At 37.5% G+C, this 20,534-nt stretch overlaps 2 protein-coding genes and 1 pseudogene across 2 annotated transcripts; 2 read left to right on the top strand and 1 right to left on the bottom strand.

The window, feature by feature from the left end:
- Window positions 5,594–6,821, bottom strand: LOC104704702 (putative F-box protein At1g67450). The gene has a single exon (XM_010420742.2). The coding sequence runs from the start codon at window positions 6,819–6,821 to the stop codon at window positions 5,676–5,678; it is 1,146 nt and encodes a 381-aa protein (XP_010419044.1). The 3' UTR covers window positions 5,594–5,675.
- Window positions 7,352–9,928, top strand: LOC104701352 (annotated as a pseudogene).
- LOC104701351 (putative ribosome biogenesis GTPase RsgA) lies at window positions 18,446–20,533 on the top strand. The gene is given in 5 exon segments (XM_019227676.1): window positions 18,446–19,188; window positions 19,274–19,492; window positions 19,577–19,771; window positions 19,858–20,014; window positions 20,161–20,533. Coding segments are annotated over 5 exon segments (1,473 nt in total). The 5' UTR covers window positions 18,446–18,495; the 3' UTR covers window positions 20,370–20,533.

Raw genomic sequence — 20,534 nt, 5'->3', positions numbered from 1 at the left:
CCCATCTTTCAAAAATCACATCTCTTAATTTTTGCATCTCTTTGTTGTACCTCCATGTTTCAAAAATCACATCCATTAATTTTTACACCTTTTTATTTCACACCTCTATGTCTTACACCTATTTGTTGTACCTCCATGTTTCACATCTATTAATTTTTACACCTTTTTTATTTTACACCTCAATGTCTTACACCTCTTTGTTTATTATATATAAACTTTGCTAGACTACATAAACAAATTTCAAAAAATTGTTTTCTGAGTATTTTCTAAACTTACAAGTTAATAAATAAAATCTAAATAATTGTTTTCTTGAAGTGTTTTTTAACTAACAAGTATCAATCTCTAACTCAAGGTAATTTTATATTTTCGTTGTGAATGACCTGTTAGTGTTTCTTCACCGAACCTGTTAATTTTTTTAGTTAGATTATTATTACTGTTAGATACGGTGGAACAAAATATGAGTGTACGTGGCTTTCTTCTTTTTTTTGTTTAGTCACAATTTTTTCTTTTTTCTTTTAAACTAAGTTGGGAAAGAGTATAACATTTAAGCATATAAAGTTTATTGCAGGACAGTACCCTCCAGAAAGTCAAAAATATCAATAACGTCATCTTCTTCGCCCTGAGTAAGACCCGACTCATGGTCACTCAGCGACGGTAACCGGAAAAACCAAAACCGATATACGAAAGGCATGATGACATGCAATGATGCTAGAGCTACAAATAAGCCAAATTTTTTTAACAAACATGGTATAATTTTATATATGTTCTATTATTGACTTATTTAACCTATTTCATTTTTTTAACAAACATGGTATAAATGTAAAAATCTCATCCGTTGAACTATTTAAAAAAACAATAATAAGCATCTAGATACAATAGCAAACTCACTTTTGGGGGTCAACTTTAATCTAACGTATGAGATTGTTTCTATTATCTCATCTAACGGTTTAGAATTATTAATGAACTTAATAGTTGCAAGTTTTTTTTCCAATATTCGTGTTTCTTCGTCTTACCGCCATCTTTTATAAATTGCACCTATTAAGTTTTACACATTTTCGTTTCACAACTCTATGTTTTCACACCTCTTTGTTTATATATATATATACAGATTTTTATGGACTTTGAAAAGATTTTGTTCTTTGAGTATTATTAATGATCTCACCCTTTGTTAATGATCTCAAAAGTTGCAAAGATTAGGTCCAACAATTGTGTTTCTTCGTCACACCCCCAGCTTTCCATGTTGGCACCCGTTAGTTTTCACACATTTTTGTTTTATACCTCTTTATTTATATAAAGTTGCAATGTTTGATTCTACAATTGTGTTTCTTCATCATACCCCTAACTTTCAATGTTTGCACTTGTTAGTTTTCACACATTTTTGTTTCACACCTTTTTGTTTTCACACTCATTGTTTTTATATATATACAGATTTTTATGGACTTTGAAAAAAGCTTTTGTTCTTTGAGTATTATTAATGATCTCACCCTTTGTTAATGATCTCAACAGTTGCAAAGTTGCGATCCAACAATTGTGTTTATTCGTCACACCCCCAGCTTTTCATGTTGGCACATGTTAGTTTTCATACTTATTTGTTCTACACCTCTTTGTTTATATAAAGTTGCAATGTTTTGAGACAACAATTGTGTTTCTTCGTCATACCTCTAGCTTTCAATATTTGCACCTGTTAGTTTTCACACATTTTTGTTTCACACCTCTTTGTTTTCACACCTTTTTATTTATATATATATATATATATATATATATATATATATATATACAGATTCTTATGAACTTTCAAAAGATTTATTGTTCTTTAGGTATTATATTATTAATGATATCACCCTTTGTTAATGATCTCAAAAGTTGCAAAGTTTTGATCCAACAATTGTGTTTCTTCGTCGCATCCCCAGCTTTCCATGTGGGCACGAGTTAGTTTTCACAACTTTTTGTTTTACACCTCTTTGTTTATATAAAGTTGCGATGTTTTGATCCAACAGTTGTGTTTCTTCGTCGTACCCCTAGCTTTCAATGTTTGCACTTGTTAGTTTTCACACATTTTTTTCACACCTTTTTGTTTCAGACCTCTTTATTTTCACACCTTTTTGTTTATATATATATATACAGATTTTTATGGACTTTGAAAAGAGTTTTTGTTCTTTGAGTATTCTTTCACACCTCCAAGTTTATAAAATTGTGAGTATTATGTTTTTTTAATTTATTAATCAACATGATTCACTCATCTTCGTTAATATTTGGATTGTTTTATTTATTGATTCCTTCATCTAAATTTTGTTTGGTGTCGTTTTCCATTTAGACATACATCGATCATCTCTTCCAAGTATTAATCTAGGTAATTGATTGTGATTTCTAATTTTTCATAGATTTATATATTTATATATTGCAGCAAACTCACTTTTAGAGATCAATTTAAAAATAACGGATGAGATTGTTTTTATTATCTCCTCTAACTGTTTAGATTTGTTAATAATCTTAAAAATTACAATATGTTGATCCAACAATTGTGTTTTTTCGTCGTGCTCCCAGCTTTCAATGTTCACATTTGTTAGTTTTCGCATATTTTTGTTTCACAGCTCTTTGTTTATATATATATATATATATATATATTTATGGACCTTGAAAATAATTTTTGTTCTTTGAGTATTGTTTAACACCTCCAAATTTAAAAATTCTAAGTATTATTTCTTTCAATTTATTAATCAACATTGATTCACTCATCTTTATTAAAAATTTTGGATTGTTTTATTTATTGATTCATTCATCTAACTTTTGTTTGGTGTCGTTTTCCATCTAACCCTTATTGATTATCTCTTCCAAGTATTAATTAAGGTAATTAATTAAGTTTTTCATAGATTTATCTTTTTAGTCAATTTGGTTGGTTGCAGTTGCAGCTATGAATTTTTTCTCCCTGATTCTTTTATTATTTTTTATAAATTTTGATAGAATAATGATTTTAATTGTTTTATGTGAATATCTTTCAAAATTGATTATCTGAATATAATTCAGTCAACCTAAATTTATATATCTTTAACATTATTATCTTATTGTGGCTGAATCGGTTTTTTTTTTTTATATATACAATAAATATTTTATTTAACTAATTTGGTTGATTCATCTTAGTCATTATTTATGACTTTTATATTATGCAGTTAAAGAATTACCATAAAGTTTTTACTCGAAATGTGGAGAAAAAACAATATTAGTCATTTAAGTTTTCACTAGTGGTAAAGCACGAGTCGACATCTTATATAAAACAAATCCATAATGGACTAGTCTTTGAGAAGCCTCCATCGGTTTGGTGTCCTGTCGTTGTTGTGTTGTGATGTAGTCATCAGATCAGATCCGTGGCCAAGAGGAGAGATTTTGATTTTAGTCAGATCGTGAGAAGATGAGCCGTTGTAATATTGTTTCTATTAGTTGTCGTTGTTGTTTATTGTGGTCTAGTTGTCCCAAGCCGCTATAGTTGTTGCTTTGATTCTTGATCAGCTCCTTTAAGGGGAAAGAGAGAAGCAGCTATAAGTGCAGCCCTGGTCCAGAGTTTAGAGAAATAAATATCTAAACGGAGCAGTAAATTAAGGAAATAGGGCGAGAGAGTCGAGAGAAGAGGAGATTGAGCGAGACGACGTGAGAGAAGTCCTGGTTGTGGTAAGCTTTGGTGGTGGTGGAGGAGCAAAGTCGTAGCGATCATAAGTGGAGAAGAGAAGAACAAGAAAGAATGAGGAAGACGAATAAGCAAAAGAGACAAATTCGAGTTCCGGTTTTGTGATGCTAATTCCCGTCGTACCAGACACAACCAGATCACGAATAAGGTCTCTTTGGAAAGATCACGCTGTCAAGAATCCATAGCCACTGACGGAGCTTAGTTTAGTTTTATATTCAAAAAGTTATATGCATGGTTCTTTCTGGACAAGTAACTGCAAAGTCTGTCAAACTCAGAATCCTAAAAGGCTAAAAGGCAGTTCTTGATGGTGTTTCATTAGGGAAACGTTTGAAGGTTCGAAACTGCTCCGATTGGGACGAAAATTGGTCAAGAACTTCATGGTACCAGTCAGATCCAACGGTGGGATTACATTTCCAACGGTTAATTAGTTCTTGACCTATGCTTGTGTTTTCGAGACAGTTTTGTATAGAGTAATTGGTAACAAGTTGCATTGTTTGGTTTGGTAAACGAGGCTGGATTGAACCGAAGTTCTGAATGAACATTATGATGCATTAATCTATATTTTTGGTTGATGGAAAACCAAGCTGGAAGGCTCCAAAAAGTTATGGCTAAGGTGAGGCTGTGATCTGCGGAAATGCGATTGCAAGTTCTACTCTTGTATATAATTTATGATTCCTTTGCATAGGATTAGAATTGCTTGCGAACTAGTGTTGAATTGTTAATTAGAAATTTATGGTTTGACGAGTGATGAGTATTATACGGTTTTTGAAATAATGTTTTAGGGATGACTAGTACATTATGATTGCTATTGAGAAATGAGAATACCATCTTCGGGATGATGAAAAGTGGAACTAGATAGGTTCAAAGGTCATAGAGATGATCGAACCTGGAAATGGTCAGCATTCTTTGTAGCTCGATAAAAGACTGACGGGCCTAGCTAGTGGAACTAGATAGGTTCAAAGTTCATAAAGATGATCGAAGCTGGTATTGATGAGGAAATCTTGCTTAAGGGCAAGAAAGATTTGTATGCTATAGCATTGCACACTGTGGCAGAGTAATTGATTTTTGTGTCCTTTTCTCTGCGATTGATGAATGCGGTTTTAAGGTAGATTATTTCTTCGTGTTTCCTGTTGGTGGAAAGGATCTTCTCACCGAGTAATTCCTTACTCACTCATCCTTTTCCCTTTTTCCTCAGGTTATTCAGCTTCAGAAATTGTATGCAATGTTTTTGTTCGTGGGTGAAGTTTAAAGAAAAAAATTTGCCAAGATGGGTGTTACAACTACCGTTAGTCTAAGAACCTATATAAGCGGAGCATTGTAGTTTGCTTTATTTATCGTCGAATTTCGAAAATTATTTAATAAACGTTTGTCGTTTGTTTTCATTCAAAGTTTGTAGTCTTTGAAGTTTGTTTGCATTTGATGAGTCTAAGTGTAGATTCACTAATTATCTTGTGTGTTGTCGAGCATTCAACAACATCTATCGTCATCTCCATTGCTACCTTCTTCCATACGACCAGTCAAGATTTTGAGTCTTTACTTCCGTTGATAAAAACATTGGATGGATTCCCGAGGTGTGTTTCATATTATTTAACAGTCACAATGATTGTATAGTACTAGAAACACGTTGAATCCACACATAGACTAATCAAATGTGTATAGAAAACAAGTTAACAACAATTATAGTCCACGGGACGAGAGTAAGTTGCAGTGTGTAGCTTCTCCTTATATGAGTTTTATACTTTGATTTAGGACGCCCTTGCAAATATTTTTACCAACCCCACCAGAATTATTTTCTAATTTTTTTTTTGCTTATAGACAATTCAAACATGTTCCATAATCAAAACCTTTTCAATGTTTATTCTTTTTTTGCTCCATATATGACTAGTTTTGTTCAAGAAAAAACAGAGGAAATGAATGAAAAGAAGATGATGCAAGAAACAAACAAGGTACTGTAAAAAAAAAAAACTGGTTAATAATAATCTCCATCTTTCTTTAGCTAGATAAGCGATATTTCTTGGCTTTGATTGATTTGCACTAAACTTGGAGCATAAGAGCACACTGGTAGGGGAAGAAACTGTGGGGAAACTACTCCGAGATCCACTGTTCTCAAGTATCCAGCCTCTCCGATGATGTGAGCTATGTAAGTCTTATCTATGGATCCTTTAGATACGCGTAAATCAAAAATTACAGCAAGTTTTTTCTCTTGATCAATAAAGAAACTCAAAACTGAGATCTTAAGTTTAAAATCAATAAATTTTAAGAAGTGACTCCACGACACCGCATTGGGCTCAATCTTGGTTGTCACCCATATCTCCATCTTATATGTATTTTTCAATAATACCGCAAGTTGTTCCTCTCTAATAGAAGAGAGAGTCACGGCGTCATAGATAGAAACTTGAAATGGCATCGGAAGACGAGGTCCATTTCTCTCTCTTGTAAAATCAAAACATTGTAAAAAAACATCACGTGGTCTTACCCAATCCCCCCTTGTCTCTCTTCGAATAAAATAAGTATTTCCCTTAACCGACAAGCTGCATCCACAAATATTTCTATACCCAACGTCGGGAGTGATATCAAGGACCTTCCATAAATTAGACTTAAAATCGTAGATTTCGTAATTGTCGAATATCCTCAAGATTTTGTGGGTACGGTTGTTACCATATCCGAGATAATACCTATCTTGGAAATCGAAACTAATTCTAGGTTGAACCAACCCGGTTTGTCCCAAATACGGGTTCCAAACCAAGAGCCTGAAATTGATTTCTTTAGTTACCAATAACAATAAGCCATTGCAGTGTTTAACGTGATATATCCGTACTGGTAACCGTAGGCCATTGCAGTTATTAACTTCAAATATCCTCAATTCATTAAATTTATCTATTGGCTTTATAGATGGCCCTGCTAGTTCGACATCTTCATTTTGGATTCCATTGAAATCAAATCTCAACGAACAAACCTTAGATTTTTGCACCATGAACCCTAGAAACTGATGCTTTGTTTCTCCTCTACATACAATCCGATCTTTGGATAAACTGTTCCATCTTTTGCAAGTAGACCTCACTGCTCCTAGAGATGTTATTGGAACCCTCGACAAAATATCCTCTATCAAATCCTCTGGAAGATCGGACATCATCAACGTCATTTTCTCAAATGAAAATTAGGGTCACAACCTTAAGATGGACTGATCTGGGAAGCTTTAACACAAGTACAAGACCTTAGAGAACGACCTAATGTTTCAACTTTCAACAAGACAATGTCAAGTAATGTTTCCACGGAGACGAAGTCATATATATAGCATATAAGATTGTACAGATGCCTTTCATTGTTAGCTCTACTTTTTTTTTTTTTTTTTTTTTTAAAAAATTTTTTTTTTTNAATCATTTAAACGACAGATGTTAAATTAGCATAAGAATGTAAGATGAAATGATTAATAAGAATAGATTTTTATATTCTTTGTAAGTTTAGCTTTGCATTCTTTCAATAAGAGCAGATATTTCATTCCTTATTTTGTAAATTTCTAATATATACATTTTGTATTTAATTTATATGTGGAAGCTTTAATTAACACAAAATTAAATTATTATAAATAATAATCCATCTGTCCCAATAGGATTTTTTAGCCTTTTTTTTGTTCCAATTTATAAGATTTTGTTTTTTCTCATATATCTATGAAAATGATCACGAGAAAGTGCTTTCATGGAGGCAAGAATTGTTGAAATTGGCTAATATCTCCGGCCAGTGTTCATCGAAATGGTGAAATTTCCTAACTCTGATGATTAAAAAATTGAATTTTTATTGTTAGATTTGATTTGACACGAAAGATTGAAATTTTATTTACATAAGTGCTAAAGTTCGATTTTTTTTTTTTTTTTCTTATGTCTCTGTAGGAACAATGACTCGATTCCCGAAGCTGGTGGACGCAACTGTTGACGGGATATCAGAACAGCTGATGATTTTTACAAGATTAAGCAATGGGAGGAAGATAGTGGGGATTGAGAGACACATGAAGAAACTTAACCAGTTAGTGGATTTGAATTCTAAGAAACCTGTGAGAGTGATATTGGCATTTGGGCAAGTGGAGTAAACGTGTAAACAATTTGAAACCCACTGTTACTTGGGAAACGTGAAAAGGGATTTTCAAGGGTCGCCACTTAGCGCATCTACACGACGAGTTTCTGGAAAAGATTGAAGGAGCATACTTGACGAGCAGAGGAAGTCTCAAGAGACAAAAGGTTCTGCTAGAGGATGTACAAATTCAACATTGGCACACTTTAGAGGTAACTTACTATACCATCTAGCAACTAATGAAATACCAGTCAACGGGGCTAGAAGAAGGAAAGTATGGTTCATGCAATTTCTCAACGCAGTTCTACTAACAAAAATTCAAAGCAATAGGACTTTTCTTATTTCCAATCTACATTCAGGCAAACTACATTCAGAACACCGAGATGCTCATTGCCAATCTAGAAACATCAAAACAAGGAATACAAGCAAGGAATACACATTGAAATCGAAGATGGAAGGCAAGGAAGAAGGCGTTAGAGTTGGAGCTAACAAGCACCCCGAGAGACAACCAATCGGGACTTCTGCTCAGAGCGACAAAGACTACAACGAGCCACTACCTGCTCCGTTTTTCGAGCCAGGTGATCTCTCTTCATGGTCTTTTTAGAGAGCCGGGATCGCTGAGTTCATTGTTACTTTCCTCTTTCTCTACATCACTGTGATGGGACTTAAAAGGTTGCCGAGTATGTGTGCCTCCGTTGGAATCCAAGGTATCGCTTGGGCTTTCGGTGGTATGATCTTTGCCTTGGTCTACTGCACTGCTGGTATCTTTGGTAAGCTACTCTGCTTCTTCTTCGCCAAAGATACACCTTTTTTTACTCTACTTAGGTTTCTGAAGACGATAAAGTTAGAATCTTTGGGAACGATTGAGATTAGTTTTAGCTTCTTTGCGTGAATTTGTTCCATATGTATCTGATTTAGGAGAGGCAAAGACGATACAATATTTGAGAAAATTTTGATATTAGTATTCTCTAAAGATACGCCTTTTTTTACTCTACTTAGGTTTCCGAGTGTTGGGGTTGAGAGAGAAGAAAAGAAAGTTTGAATCTTTGAGAATAATTGAGACTAATTTTAGCTTCTTTGCGTGATTTTGTTCTTTTTGTATCTGATTTAGGAGAGGCAAAGACGATAAAGCTACAATCTTTGAGAAAATTTTGATATTAGTCTTGACTCCTCTATGTGGGATTTGCAGTGTTATAATCTGAAATTTATGTTAATGTAACTCTCAGGTGGACACATCAACCCAGCGGTTACTTTTAGTCTGTTCTTAGCTCGGAAGCTGTCGCTCACTAGAGCTATGTACTACATAGTGATGCAGTGCTTGGGAGCAATCTGCGGTGCTGGTGTGGTTAAAGGGTTCCAGCCTAAGCAATACCAGGCTCTACGAGGAGGAGCCAACACTGTTGCTCATGGCTACACCAAGGGAAGTGGTCTTGGAGCTGAGATCATTGGCACATTTGTCCTTGTATACACAGTCTTCTCTGCAACTGACGCCAAGAGAAACGCCCGTGACTCTCATGTCCCCGTAAGTAACATGTCTATACTACTTGTTCATGTTACATATATAGCTGCTAAAAACAATTGAACAGAGTGAAGCTGACTTAAGTGTGTAAGAAAGACTGATTCTCATGGTTTCACTTTGAAATTTGTTACTTATTGGCTTGGGTTTTTTGTAAAACAATTGTGCAGATTCTTGCACCAGTCCCAATCGGGTTTGCGGTCGTCTTGGTTCACTTAGCAACCATCCCAATCACTGGAACAGGCATCAACCCAGCTAGAAGCCTTGGAGTTGCAATCATCTACAACAAAGACCATTCATGGGACGACCACGTGAGTCTCACACTAACTATAATACCAATCTCATTCCAAACTCCGTTTTGACAAAAAATTCTCTGACAATTTCGTTTTTGTTATGCCATCTTTAGTGGGTGTTCTGGGTTGGACCCTTCATTGGAGCTGCACTTGCTGCTCTTTACCATGTGGTTGTCATCAGAGCCATTCCCTTCAAGTCCAGAAGCTAAATCAAAACAAAAAGACATCAAGTCCTTTGTGTTAGTTTAAGCGGAAGTAGAAGTGTGAGAGTAACGAATGTGAATAGAGTGAAGAACAAAGAGAATAAGAATAGAATGTTATTCCATAAGTGTAACCAATACAATGTCGGCTTAAGCCCTTAAATATCAAGAGAAAACTAGGGCTACTCCCTTTACACTCGACAACTTGTTGATAGTGACATAAAGAGAGAGAACAAACTAATCCCAATGGTGAAAGCGACCCGTCTTGGTCTCCCAAGATGAGACCAACCTGTGACCTTATCCTCTAACGGCTACTAGGCGACTTCTAGATCTTTCTCTTGGGCTTTCTGGTGGACTGGCCTCGTCTCTTCTCCATATGTTAATAGAACTTGGCCTTATTGATCATTTGTACGGACGGCCGTACGGTCATGGCCTAGACCGGATAGGACATGGTCAATACTCCCCCTCAAGCTTAGCCAAATGCAATGGCTAAGCTTGGAACTCATGAAGCATCACCTCATTAAAAACCTTAACATAGAAAACCTTTTAGGATAAAACTATGTTGAGGGAAAAAGAGTGTGATGTCCATGTGTTAGAGAAGTTGATCATGGGCGAGTGAGGTCTACAAGTCCAAGTTTGCTATGAATGTGTTGGCAAACCTTTGGACATGCAGCCTTGGTGAAGATATCCGCCAATTGGTCTTCACTTCGGGTGTGACATGGAAGAGTGACGCCTTCCTCAATCTTTTCTCGAACTTTATGGCAGTCTACTTCAATATGCTTAGTTCTCTCGTGAAATACTGAGTTTGTGGCGATATGAATGGCAGTTTCATTGTCGCAATGCATGATGATTGGTTTCTTTGACTCGATGCCAAGGTCCTTGAGAAGACCCTTAAGCCATGTCAGCTCATTGGTTAGCTTCCTCATGGCTATATACTCGGCTTCGGCAATAGAACATGATACACCTTTTGTTTCTTGGACTTCCATGTGACTAGGTTGCCTCCAATGAACGTACAGTACCCAGTAGTAGAACTTTTGTCCAATGTATCACCAGCATAGTCTGCATCACAATAGCCAACAATCTCGGTGTTGGATTTCATTCCCATCCAAATTCCTTGGCGCGGGCTTCCCTTGAGATAGCTTACGATCCGTTCCACCAAACTCCAATGATACTTTGTCGGTGCTTTCATGAATTGGCTCACCTGATTCACAGCATAACACAAGTCAGGTCATGTAATAGTAAGATAAATCAACTTAGCTACAAGGCGCCGATAACGGGTCACATCGTCATATGGTGCGTCTAGTGGATCGAGCGGAGCACCCTCTGTTTCATTGTTCTGCCGTCTTTGATGCTCCCCCTTTTGCTTGGCCTGATAATCCTCTGGAAGGGGTGTCAGGGCCGGTTTCACACCAAGTTTGCCGGTTTCACTTAAGAGATCAAGAGCATACTTTCGTTGAGACAAAAATAAACCCTCCAGAGAGCGGTATATTTCAATACCAAGAAAATATTTGAGCTCACCCAGATCCTTAATATCAAAGGTAGAATGAAGAAAGGCTTTAGTGGTTTGAATACCATCCTTGTCATCACCGGTAAGGATAATGTCATCAACATAAATGAGGACAACCACAAGACCACCAATAGTACGACGAGTGAATAATGTGTGGTCAGCTTCGGAGCGCTTGAAACCATGGGTTTTAAGCGTCGAACTCAGCTTGTGGTACCAGGCCCGTGGAGACTGCTTCAAGCCATAGATGGCCTTGCGTGGAGCGACAATATCTTCTAAACCTGGTGGTGGATGCATGTAGACCTTTTCTTCCAGCTCCCCCTGAAGAAAGGCGTTTTTAACGTCCATTTGCCAAAGATCCCATGATAGGTTGGTGGCCAGGGAAAGGACAACCCGAACAGTGTGAAGCTTGGAGACCGGTGCGAAGGTATCGGTGTAGTCGGCCCCATAAGTTTGAGTAAAGCCGCAGGCCACAAAGCGGGCCTTGTGTCATTCGATGTCGCCATTACTCAAAAACTTGATGGTAAAGACCCACCGAGAGCTAACGGCCCTTTTTCCTTGAGGTAGGTCCGCTTCGTCCTATGTATGGTTATGTATCATAGCACCGGTCTCATCTGCTACGACATCGAACCAAACTTGATGATCCTTGGCTTCATCATAGGACTGGGGAATGAACTGGCTGTCAATCTTGCCAAGAAAGGCCACATGGTCCGGTGGTAGCAGGGCAAGCGAACATACGGCTTGAATAGGGTGTGCAACCGCTTGATTATTGTAGTATACCCGTTTATTTTTCCAAGCAGACGGATGAGACCTGATACGTTCACTGCGCCTAGGCTGTGGAGGTTGAGCAGAGATTGTGGGATCATCGTGATGATCGGCCGCACTATCATCGTCGGTGGCCGGTGGTACAGTGTCACCATCGTCGAATGATACGGATGTATTATCAAGAACCAGCGCAGATTGGGGTGTGGCCCTATCACTTCTCTCTGGTTGCGGTTGAACACTCGGTTTATGGTCTATGGCTACTTTTTGATGTGTCGGTGTAGTAATCCCGAGGTGATCAAGGAGAAAACGCAAGTTGGCGGCTCGGTCGAAGGTAGAGTGAGATAAGTCTTTCAAACTCTCCCAATCCTTTTTGTCATACCATCCTTGACCTTCCATGAACTTCACATCGCGAGAGACATACATACGGCCATGAACCGGATCATAACATTTGTAACCTTTCTGTGTGGTAGAGTAGCCAATGAACATACATTTTGTGCTCTTTGCATCAAACTTACTCCTTTGTTCGCCTGGAATGAAAACAAAACACACACACCCAAAAACACGTAAGTGATCGATATAGGGTTTAGTATTATTAAGTATTTCAAATGGAGATGATTCATGAAGGATCTTAGTTGGTGTTCGGTTGATTAAATAGCAGGCAGTCATCACCGCATCTCCCCAAAACCTCTTTGGGACATTCAAGTGAAACATCATTGATCTTGCAACCTCCATTAGGTGGCGATTCTTCCTCTCAGCTACCCCTTTTTGTTGAGGAGTATATGGACAACTAGTTTGTTGAAGAATGCCATGCTTCTCTAAGTGCTGTTTTAGTTTGTGACTTGTATACTCTCCCCCATTGTCTGATCTAAGCACCTTAATTTTAGCATTGAAGTGATTAGTAACATAATTGTGAAATTTAACAAATGCATCATAAACTCTATCTTTAGAGGGTAACAAGGTAAGCCATGTGTACTTAGATNCTGTGTGGTAGAGTAGCCAATGAACATACATTTTGTGCTCTTTGCATCAAACTTACTCCTTTGTTCGCCTGGAATGAAAACAAAACACACACACCCAAAAACACGTAAGTGATCGATATAGGGTTTAGTATTATTAAGTATTTCAAATGGAGATGATTCATGAAGGATCTTAGTTGGTGTTCGGTTGATTAAATAGCAGGCAGTCATCACCGCATCTCCCCAAAACCTCTTTGGGACATTCAAGTGAAACATCATTGATCTTGCAACCTCCATTAGGTGGCGATTCTTCCTCTCAGCTACCCCTTTTTGTTGAGGAGTATATGGACAACTAGTTTGTTGAAGAATGCCATGCTTCTCTAAGTGCTGTTTTAGTTTGTGACTTGTATACTCTCCCCCATTGTCTGATCTAAGCACCTTAATTTTAGCATTGAAGTGATTAGTAACATAATTGTGAAATTTAACAAATGCATCATAAACTCTATCTTTAGAGGGTAACAAGGTAAGCCATGTGTACTTAGATTTTTCATCAATGAAAGTCACAAAATACTTGTTATTGTCTCTAGATAAACATGGAGATGTCCACACATCAGAATGCACTAGATCAAAGCAATGCTCATAAATGGTATTAGATTTAGGAAAAATAGACTTGCAATGTTTTCCAAGAATAAAAGACTCACAACTAGAGTTATCAAAAGAAACACTAGGCAATATTAATTCAAAGGCACAAGAGTGTGGATGGCCTAGTCTAGCATGCCATACATCACTTGAAATACTACTAAGACTCGACATAAGGGAAAACGAATTAGAAAAACTCGGTGAAGTTTTCTCTAGGACATAGAGATCTCCTCTAGCATCTCCCTCTCCAAGAATCTTTCCAGTCTCAATATCCTGAAAATGTACACTATTAGGTCCAAAAATAGTATAACAATTTAAATCAGTAGTTGCTCTCTTAACTGATAAGAGATTAGATGTAAAAGTAGGCATGAAGAAAGCTTTTGAATTCTTATCAAATAGTTTCAAGTCTCCTACTCCTTTAACAGGTATACGATCACCATTAGCAATAATAACACTACCAGCAGCTGGTTTTATGTTGTTTATAAGACTTGGATTACTTATCATGTGATGAGAAGCCCCCGAGTCTACAACAAGAGATTTACTAGGTTTTGAAGCAAAGAAGGTGGTACCAGAGTCCTTTAATGCGGTAATGGACTTGATGAGAGCCTCCAAGTCCGATTTCCTCACAAGGTCTCCATAGGATGCTGCCATGGCCGTGGTCATTGCACCTCCTTGGTTCGCTGCACCGGCACCTTGCCCGCTTGAGCCTTCTTGAGAGACATTAGCCTTGAACTTAGCTGGCTTGAGGTGAGGGTGAAGAATCCAACATTTGTCCTTCACATGTCCCCTTTTCTTGCAATGGTCACATACCACCACTTTCCTATCCTCATGCTTGTAGACGCCTTTGTTAGCGGTGACAAAGTCTTCCTTGCCGCTAAACAGACCTAGCGAACCTTGTTCCTTTTGAACTTGGGAACACACATCCTCCAAGGTAGGTAGCTTGTCGCCACGAAGAATATGCTTAATGAGGTCGTTAAACGCCGGATTGAGAGTAAGAAGGAGGCCAAAGACTTTGTCTTGCTCTTTTCTCTCATTGAGAATGGCCGGATCGATTGTGCTTGGTCTAAGCATCTCAAGCTCGGCCCATAGAGACCTAAACTTCCCAAAATGCTTTGTGAACTCTAAGTCTTCTTGATGGAGACCGTTAATCGCCTTCTTGACTTCAAACACTCGAGTCAAGTTGGTCACGTTTCCATATGCATTCGCTAGCGTCTCCCACAACTCCTTGGCCGTCTCGCAATACGAATAGGCTTCAAGGATTGGTGCGTCCAGCGAGTTTTGCAGAATGGCAAGCACGGTCTGATCTTCTTGGAACCACTTGACTTCCTTCTCTAGATCAGCCTCCTTGTCTTCTTCCTTTTCTTCTTTATCGTCTTCCTTAATAGCTTTCTTGGGAAGTTGGTCCGTTTCAACATGGATCCATAGTCCCCGGCCACTAAGTGCGGTTTTTGTGGTTCTCTTCCACAACAAATAATTTGCTCCTTTGAGCACCACTGTAGTAACAATTGGTTTGTTGTTATCCATTGTCACAGATGTGAGAATAAGAGAATAGAGCTAGTATAGAGAACGAGTATAGAAAGAAAATAGAAGTAAATGGGAGTATGAAGAGAAGATTTAGAGAGTCACAGATCGAAAAACATGCTCTGATACTATGTTAGTTTAAGCGGAAGTAGAAGTGTGAGAGTAACGAATGTGAATAGAGTGAAGAACAAAGAGAATAAGAATAGAATGTTATTCCATAAGTGTAACCAATACAATGTCGGCTTAAGCCCTTAAATATCAAGAGAAAACTAGGGCTACTCCCTTTACACTCGACAACTTGTTGATAGTGACATAAAGAGAGAGAACAAACTAATCCCAATTGTGAAAGCGACCCGTTTTGGTTTCCCAAGATGAGACCAACCTGTGACCTTATCCTCTAACGGCTACTAGGCGCCTTCTAGATCTTTCTCTTGGGCTTTCTGGTGGACTGGCCTCGTCTATTCTCCATATGTTAATAGAACTCGGCCTTATTGATCATTTGTACGGACGGCCGTATGTTCATGGCCTAGACCGGATAGGACATGGTCAATACTTTGGTTTCTGGTCTTGTCCTCCTTAGTTGCTTTTATTGTTGACCTACATGTGTGAAATGTTTGTATATGTACTGTAATGTGCCGTCTTAATGCAATCTTTGTAAACAAAGGAATAAAATTCCCAAAAGCTGAATGCAAAGAACATGGATTTGGTATACAGTACAAGCCTACACACAAAAAATGAATAAGATTGTATATAAAAACAAAAAGAGCTAAAGAAAACATACTCACAACATAACCAGACGCAAAGAGAAAAAAATATATAACCAGAAAACATATTAACAAAACAACCAAAACAAACATTCTCATCTAACTTCCGCGCATAGCGCGGATCCAATGCTAGTTCTTATATATACTTGGATTTGAGACATTGTAAAGTACCTGGATTGATTATAACTAAACTTGGAGCATACGACAACGATGAGATCCACTATTCTCGAATCTCCAGTCTCTCCAATGATGAGAGCTTTGTTGTGTAATGATCCATTAACAAATCTTACAACATAGAAAACCACAGCCAGTTTCTTCTCAAGGAAAATCTTACTATAACGAGTAGTAGTAATCGTTAAGTTTATCCACAATACTTCATTATGGGTTACAGAGCAAAGGATGGTTCCTTTAGTAGATTTGATGTCTCTGTTCTCAGATGACATGAAAATTTAATTCTCTCTATCTGTTTTGTTTTTTTGCTTCTTAAACAGTAAAGACGGATCAATGTGGTTTAGACCTTGTAGTAGATTTGAGTTTGTATTTCAATCTTGAAAAGCTTCTGTCTCGCTGCGTCAGACTTCGATGATTTTCTTCTTTTATATCCAGATAAGAAAGGTAGCAAACTCAGGTAAGAAAGCTAATGAATACTTGAAAAGCTTCAGTCTCGCTGTGTTGAATGGTTTTAAAGGTATGATGTTGTATCTGCTTCTTTCTGCGTTTTCGGTTTCAGAATTTGTGAAAGATACTGCTCCTATCAATGTTATTTTGCTCGGTAGAATAAAAAGGTCTTGATTTACCTATTATGGTTATGTTTTAAGTCTTGTTTGAAGTCTTGCTTTGTTGTTGACATCGATAGTTTGTTATTTTGGTCAAGTTCTGATCCCAAAACGATTGATCAAGTTCTTTTAGCTTATTATTTTGGTTACTTTGTACATTGTGTCTTTAATCAGCAATGGAACAAGAATCTTAGCTTTAAGTTTTCTTATGCAGGTTTCTTTCTATTTTTTTCTCTTTGTAATTGACTAATCATTTAAACGACAGATGTTAAATTAGCATAAGAATGTAAGATGGAATGATTAATAAGAATAGATTTTTATATTCTTTGTAAGTTTAGCTTTGCATTCTTTCAATAAGAGCAGATATTTCATTCCTTATTTTGTAAATTTCTAGTATATACTTTTTGTATTTTATATGTGGAAGCTTTAATTAACACAAAATTAAATTATTATAAATAGTACTCCATCTGTCCCAAATTATAGGACTTTTTAGCCTTTTTTGTTCCAATTTATAAGATTTTGTTTCTTTCATATTTCTATGCATCATTTATGTTTAATTAGTATGTTAAAATTATGACTACTGGTTATTTTTTTTGAATATATATATATATATATATATTATGTAAAAATAACAAAACATTTATGGTATCTTAAACATTGTGATTTTAGCTAAAAAAAAATAATAAAATTGGACAGAGGGAGTACTATAAATGTGACATGTGTGTGTGACTTCCCCTTAATTATGTAATTCTTATATATACTTGGATTTTGAGACATTGTAAAGTATCTGGATTGATTATAACTAAACTTGGAGCATACGACAACGAGCACACAAGTTCTTAAAGATACGGCCTGAAATCTACTATGAGATCCACTATTCTCGAATCTCCAGTCTCTCCAATGATGAGAGCTTTGTTGTGTAAGGATCCATTAACAAATCTTAAAACATAGAAAACCACAGCCAGTTTCTTCTCTTGGTCAAGTAAAAAATTCCCAAGGAAAATCTTACTATAACGAGTAGTAGTAATCGTTAATTAAGAAGTTTATCCACAATACTTCATTGTGGGTCCAATCTTAGTTGCCACCTCACCGGCCATATCTCTATCGGATAGAGTCTACCCCATGAGATAGAACCACATATTCAAAACTAGCATCTAGAAATAGCAGAGCTGCAGAGGGAGACGCAGTCCAAATATCACTGTTGGAGCAACATAAAAATATGTATCTCCCTTCAATTAATGATGACCAAAATTTCAATGTCCGTCCGATAATAATATAAAAACCCTCCAAAGGTTAGACTTAAAATAATAAATTTCGCAAATAATAGTCCAATATCCTCACGATTGCGTGGTTCCGGTTGTTATCGTATCCAAGATAATTTTCTGATACGTAGAAATTAGTTCTAGGTTGAATCAACCTAGCTCGTTTGTCCCAAATACGCTTCCAAATTAAACCACGACCATGGTGCATGCATGGACTACTTCATCTCCGTAATCTTCATCGTTTGCAAGTAGTTCTCGCTGCTCCTAAAATCTTATCGGGACTCTAGATAGTATCTCTTCTCCCAAATCCTCCGGAAGAAGATTGAACATCACCATTCATCCGTCTTCAAATGGGAAATTAGGGTTTTTGAAACTTTGAATTATCACGTCTTCCCCACACTTTTACGATTCATTCTACATATAGGCCCATAAATTTGGGCCCATAGCACTTACCATAAGGCCCATAACTCAAAATCTTCTTCATATCACACCCAGATTCTCCACTGCTCTCTCCTCTCTAGACAGAGAGTCTTTGGATTCTTCTAGAATTTTCTGATGCAGACATCGTCGATTTCACTCCTCCGTCACTCTTCTCCGTTCCTCCGTCGCACGGCGGTATTTCCCGGCGGATGTGGAGTTCGAGTCGGAATCGGAATCCGCCACAGCTTCTGTCCTCTTTCAGCGAGACGAGATAATCCTGATGTCTCGAGAAAACCCCAACCGAGCAAGAATTTGCTCAGAGCGAAACATATCGGTACTAAAAACTACTCCTCCTCTCTATCGCCGGTTCTCTCGCCGGAGCACAAACCTTCGCTCTTGGAGTCTCAAGCTATCGGTACCGTTGCAACAGCTCAAGCGAACTTTATGCGCGTCATTGTTCAAGATGTAGCTGGTTCTGTGAAGAGTGGTGATGATGATGATGATGATTCGTCTAAGACTGGTGTTGAGTTGCTTTGTGTTGTGAGAGCTGTGTTGAAGAAGATACGGAGGAGAGTCTTGGTTGGGGATAAGGTTCTTGTTGGATCTATTGATTGGGTTGATCGGAGAGGAATGATTGAGAATGTGTTTCACCGCCGCTCTGAGATTTTAGATCCACCGGTTGCGAACGTTGATCATTTACTGGTTCTGTTCTCTCTGGATCAACCGAAGCTGGAGCCGTTTACACTCACTAGGTTCTTGGTGGAAGCTGAATCTACTCGTATTCAACTCACACTTGCTTTGAACAAAACTGAACTCATCAGTGAAGAGGTAAAAGGAGGAATTAGAGATTGCATTTAGCTCACTACTTGTTTGCTTCAGGGGTTAAATAGAATCATGAACTTGTTGTTTACAGGAATTGGAATCTTGGAAGATAAGATTGAGTGGTTGGAACTATGAACCATTGTTTTGTAGTGTGGGAACTAAAGACGGACTTGATGAGATTGCGTTTATCCTGAGGAATCAGACCTCTGTGATTGTTGGACCTAGTGGTGTTGGGAAGTCAAGTTTAATCAACATATTGAGAAGTAACCATGGTGGTGGTGAAGTTGAAGATGAGACTTGGTTTGAGCCTGTAAGTTTCTTTTGTGTTATTTCATTCTCGAGGTTAACTTTTACTTTACCATGGTCTCATGTGTTGAGACTTTGTGATATTCAGATGTTAGGTAATAAGTGGTTTGATGATCAACGAGTAGGGGAAGTTTCTTCTAGAAGTGGTAGGGGTAAACATACAACACGGAACGTGTCGCTACTGCCGGTTTCTGAAGGTGGTTATCTCGCTGATACTCCTGGCTTTAACCAACCTAGTTTGCTGAAAGTAACGAAGCAGTCACTTGCACACTGTTTCCCTGAGGTTTGCACTTTGTACCCATTGGCTTGTTCCCATTTCGCTTATTGACCAACTGTGACGATGTGTTGTCTTGTGAACTGTTTCTTTAGATAAGGAACATGATTGAGGGTGGAAAATGTGGATTTAGAGATTGCTTGCATATTGGGGAACCAGGATGTGTTGTGAAAGGTGATTGGGAAAGGTATCCTTACTACTTACAACTGCTTGATGAGATCAGAATCAGGGAGGAGTTTCAGCTTNACCAAAGTCAGATTATGCTCATAAGCAAAATGGCAACGATTCCTATACATTCATAGTTAAGAGATTGTTATCCTCACCTCAGCATTGCTCTCAGCGTTCTTGAGCAAATCNAATTCTGAGATTGGTTATTTTCCCAAATGTCGTTTAACAAGGGAATCCATGACACAGGTACAAGGTGGGAGACATGGGTGTGAAACATGCTGAACCAAGGCTAGTACCCAAGAAGCATAGGAGAGAGTCAAGGAAAAAAACAAAACAGACAATGGTCAGTGAGCTGGATGAGTTCGAAGATGAAGATGATGACTTGGAATTAGAGAACGACCCAATCGTCCGAGCCATTGAGAATGAGAAACGACAATGAGAGAACTCATGCTTCCCACAAAGACTAAGTCAGAGAATGTACAGATCTCTTTTGTTCTCAGCACTTCTGTTCGTCTGATTTTATCAACTAACGAAGTAATCAAACAAGTAGATATTAATATTTCAGACATTTTTTTTGTTCAACTTTAAGAATTATTTGGATCAT

Source organism: Camelina sativa, chromosome 7, assembly GCF_000633955.1.
Source record: "Camelina sativa cultivar DH55 chromosome 7, Cs, whole genome shotgun sequence".
Lineage (NCBI taxonomy): Eukaryota > Viridiplantae > Streptophyta > Magnoliopsida > Brassicales > Brassicaceae > Camelina > Camelina sativa.
The sequence above is the reverse complement of the archived record's forward strand: the minus strand, read 5'-3'. Positions and strand labels throughout refer to the sequence as shown.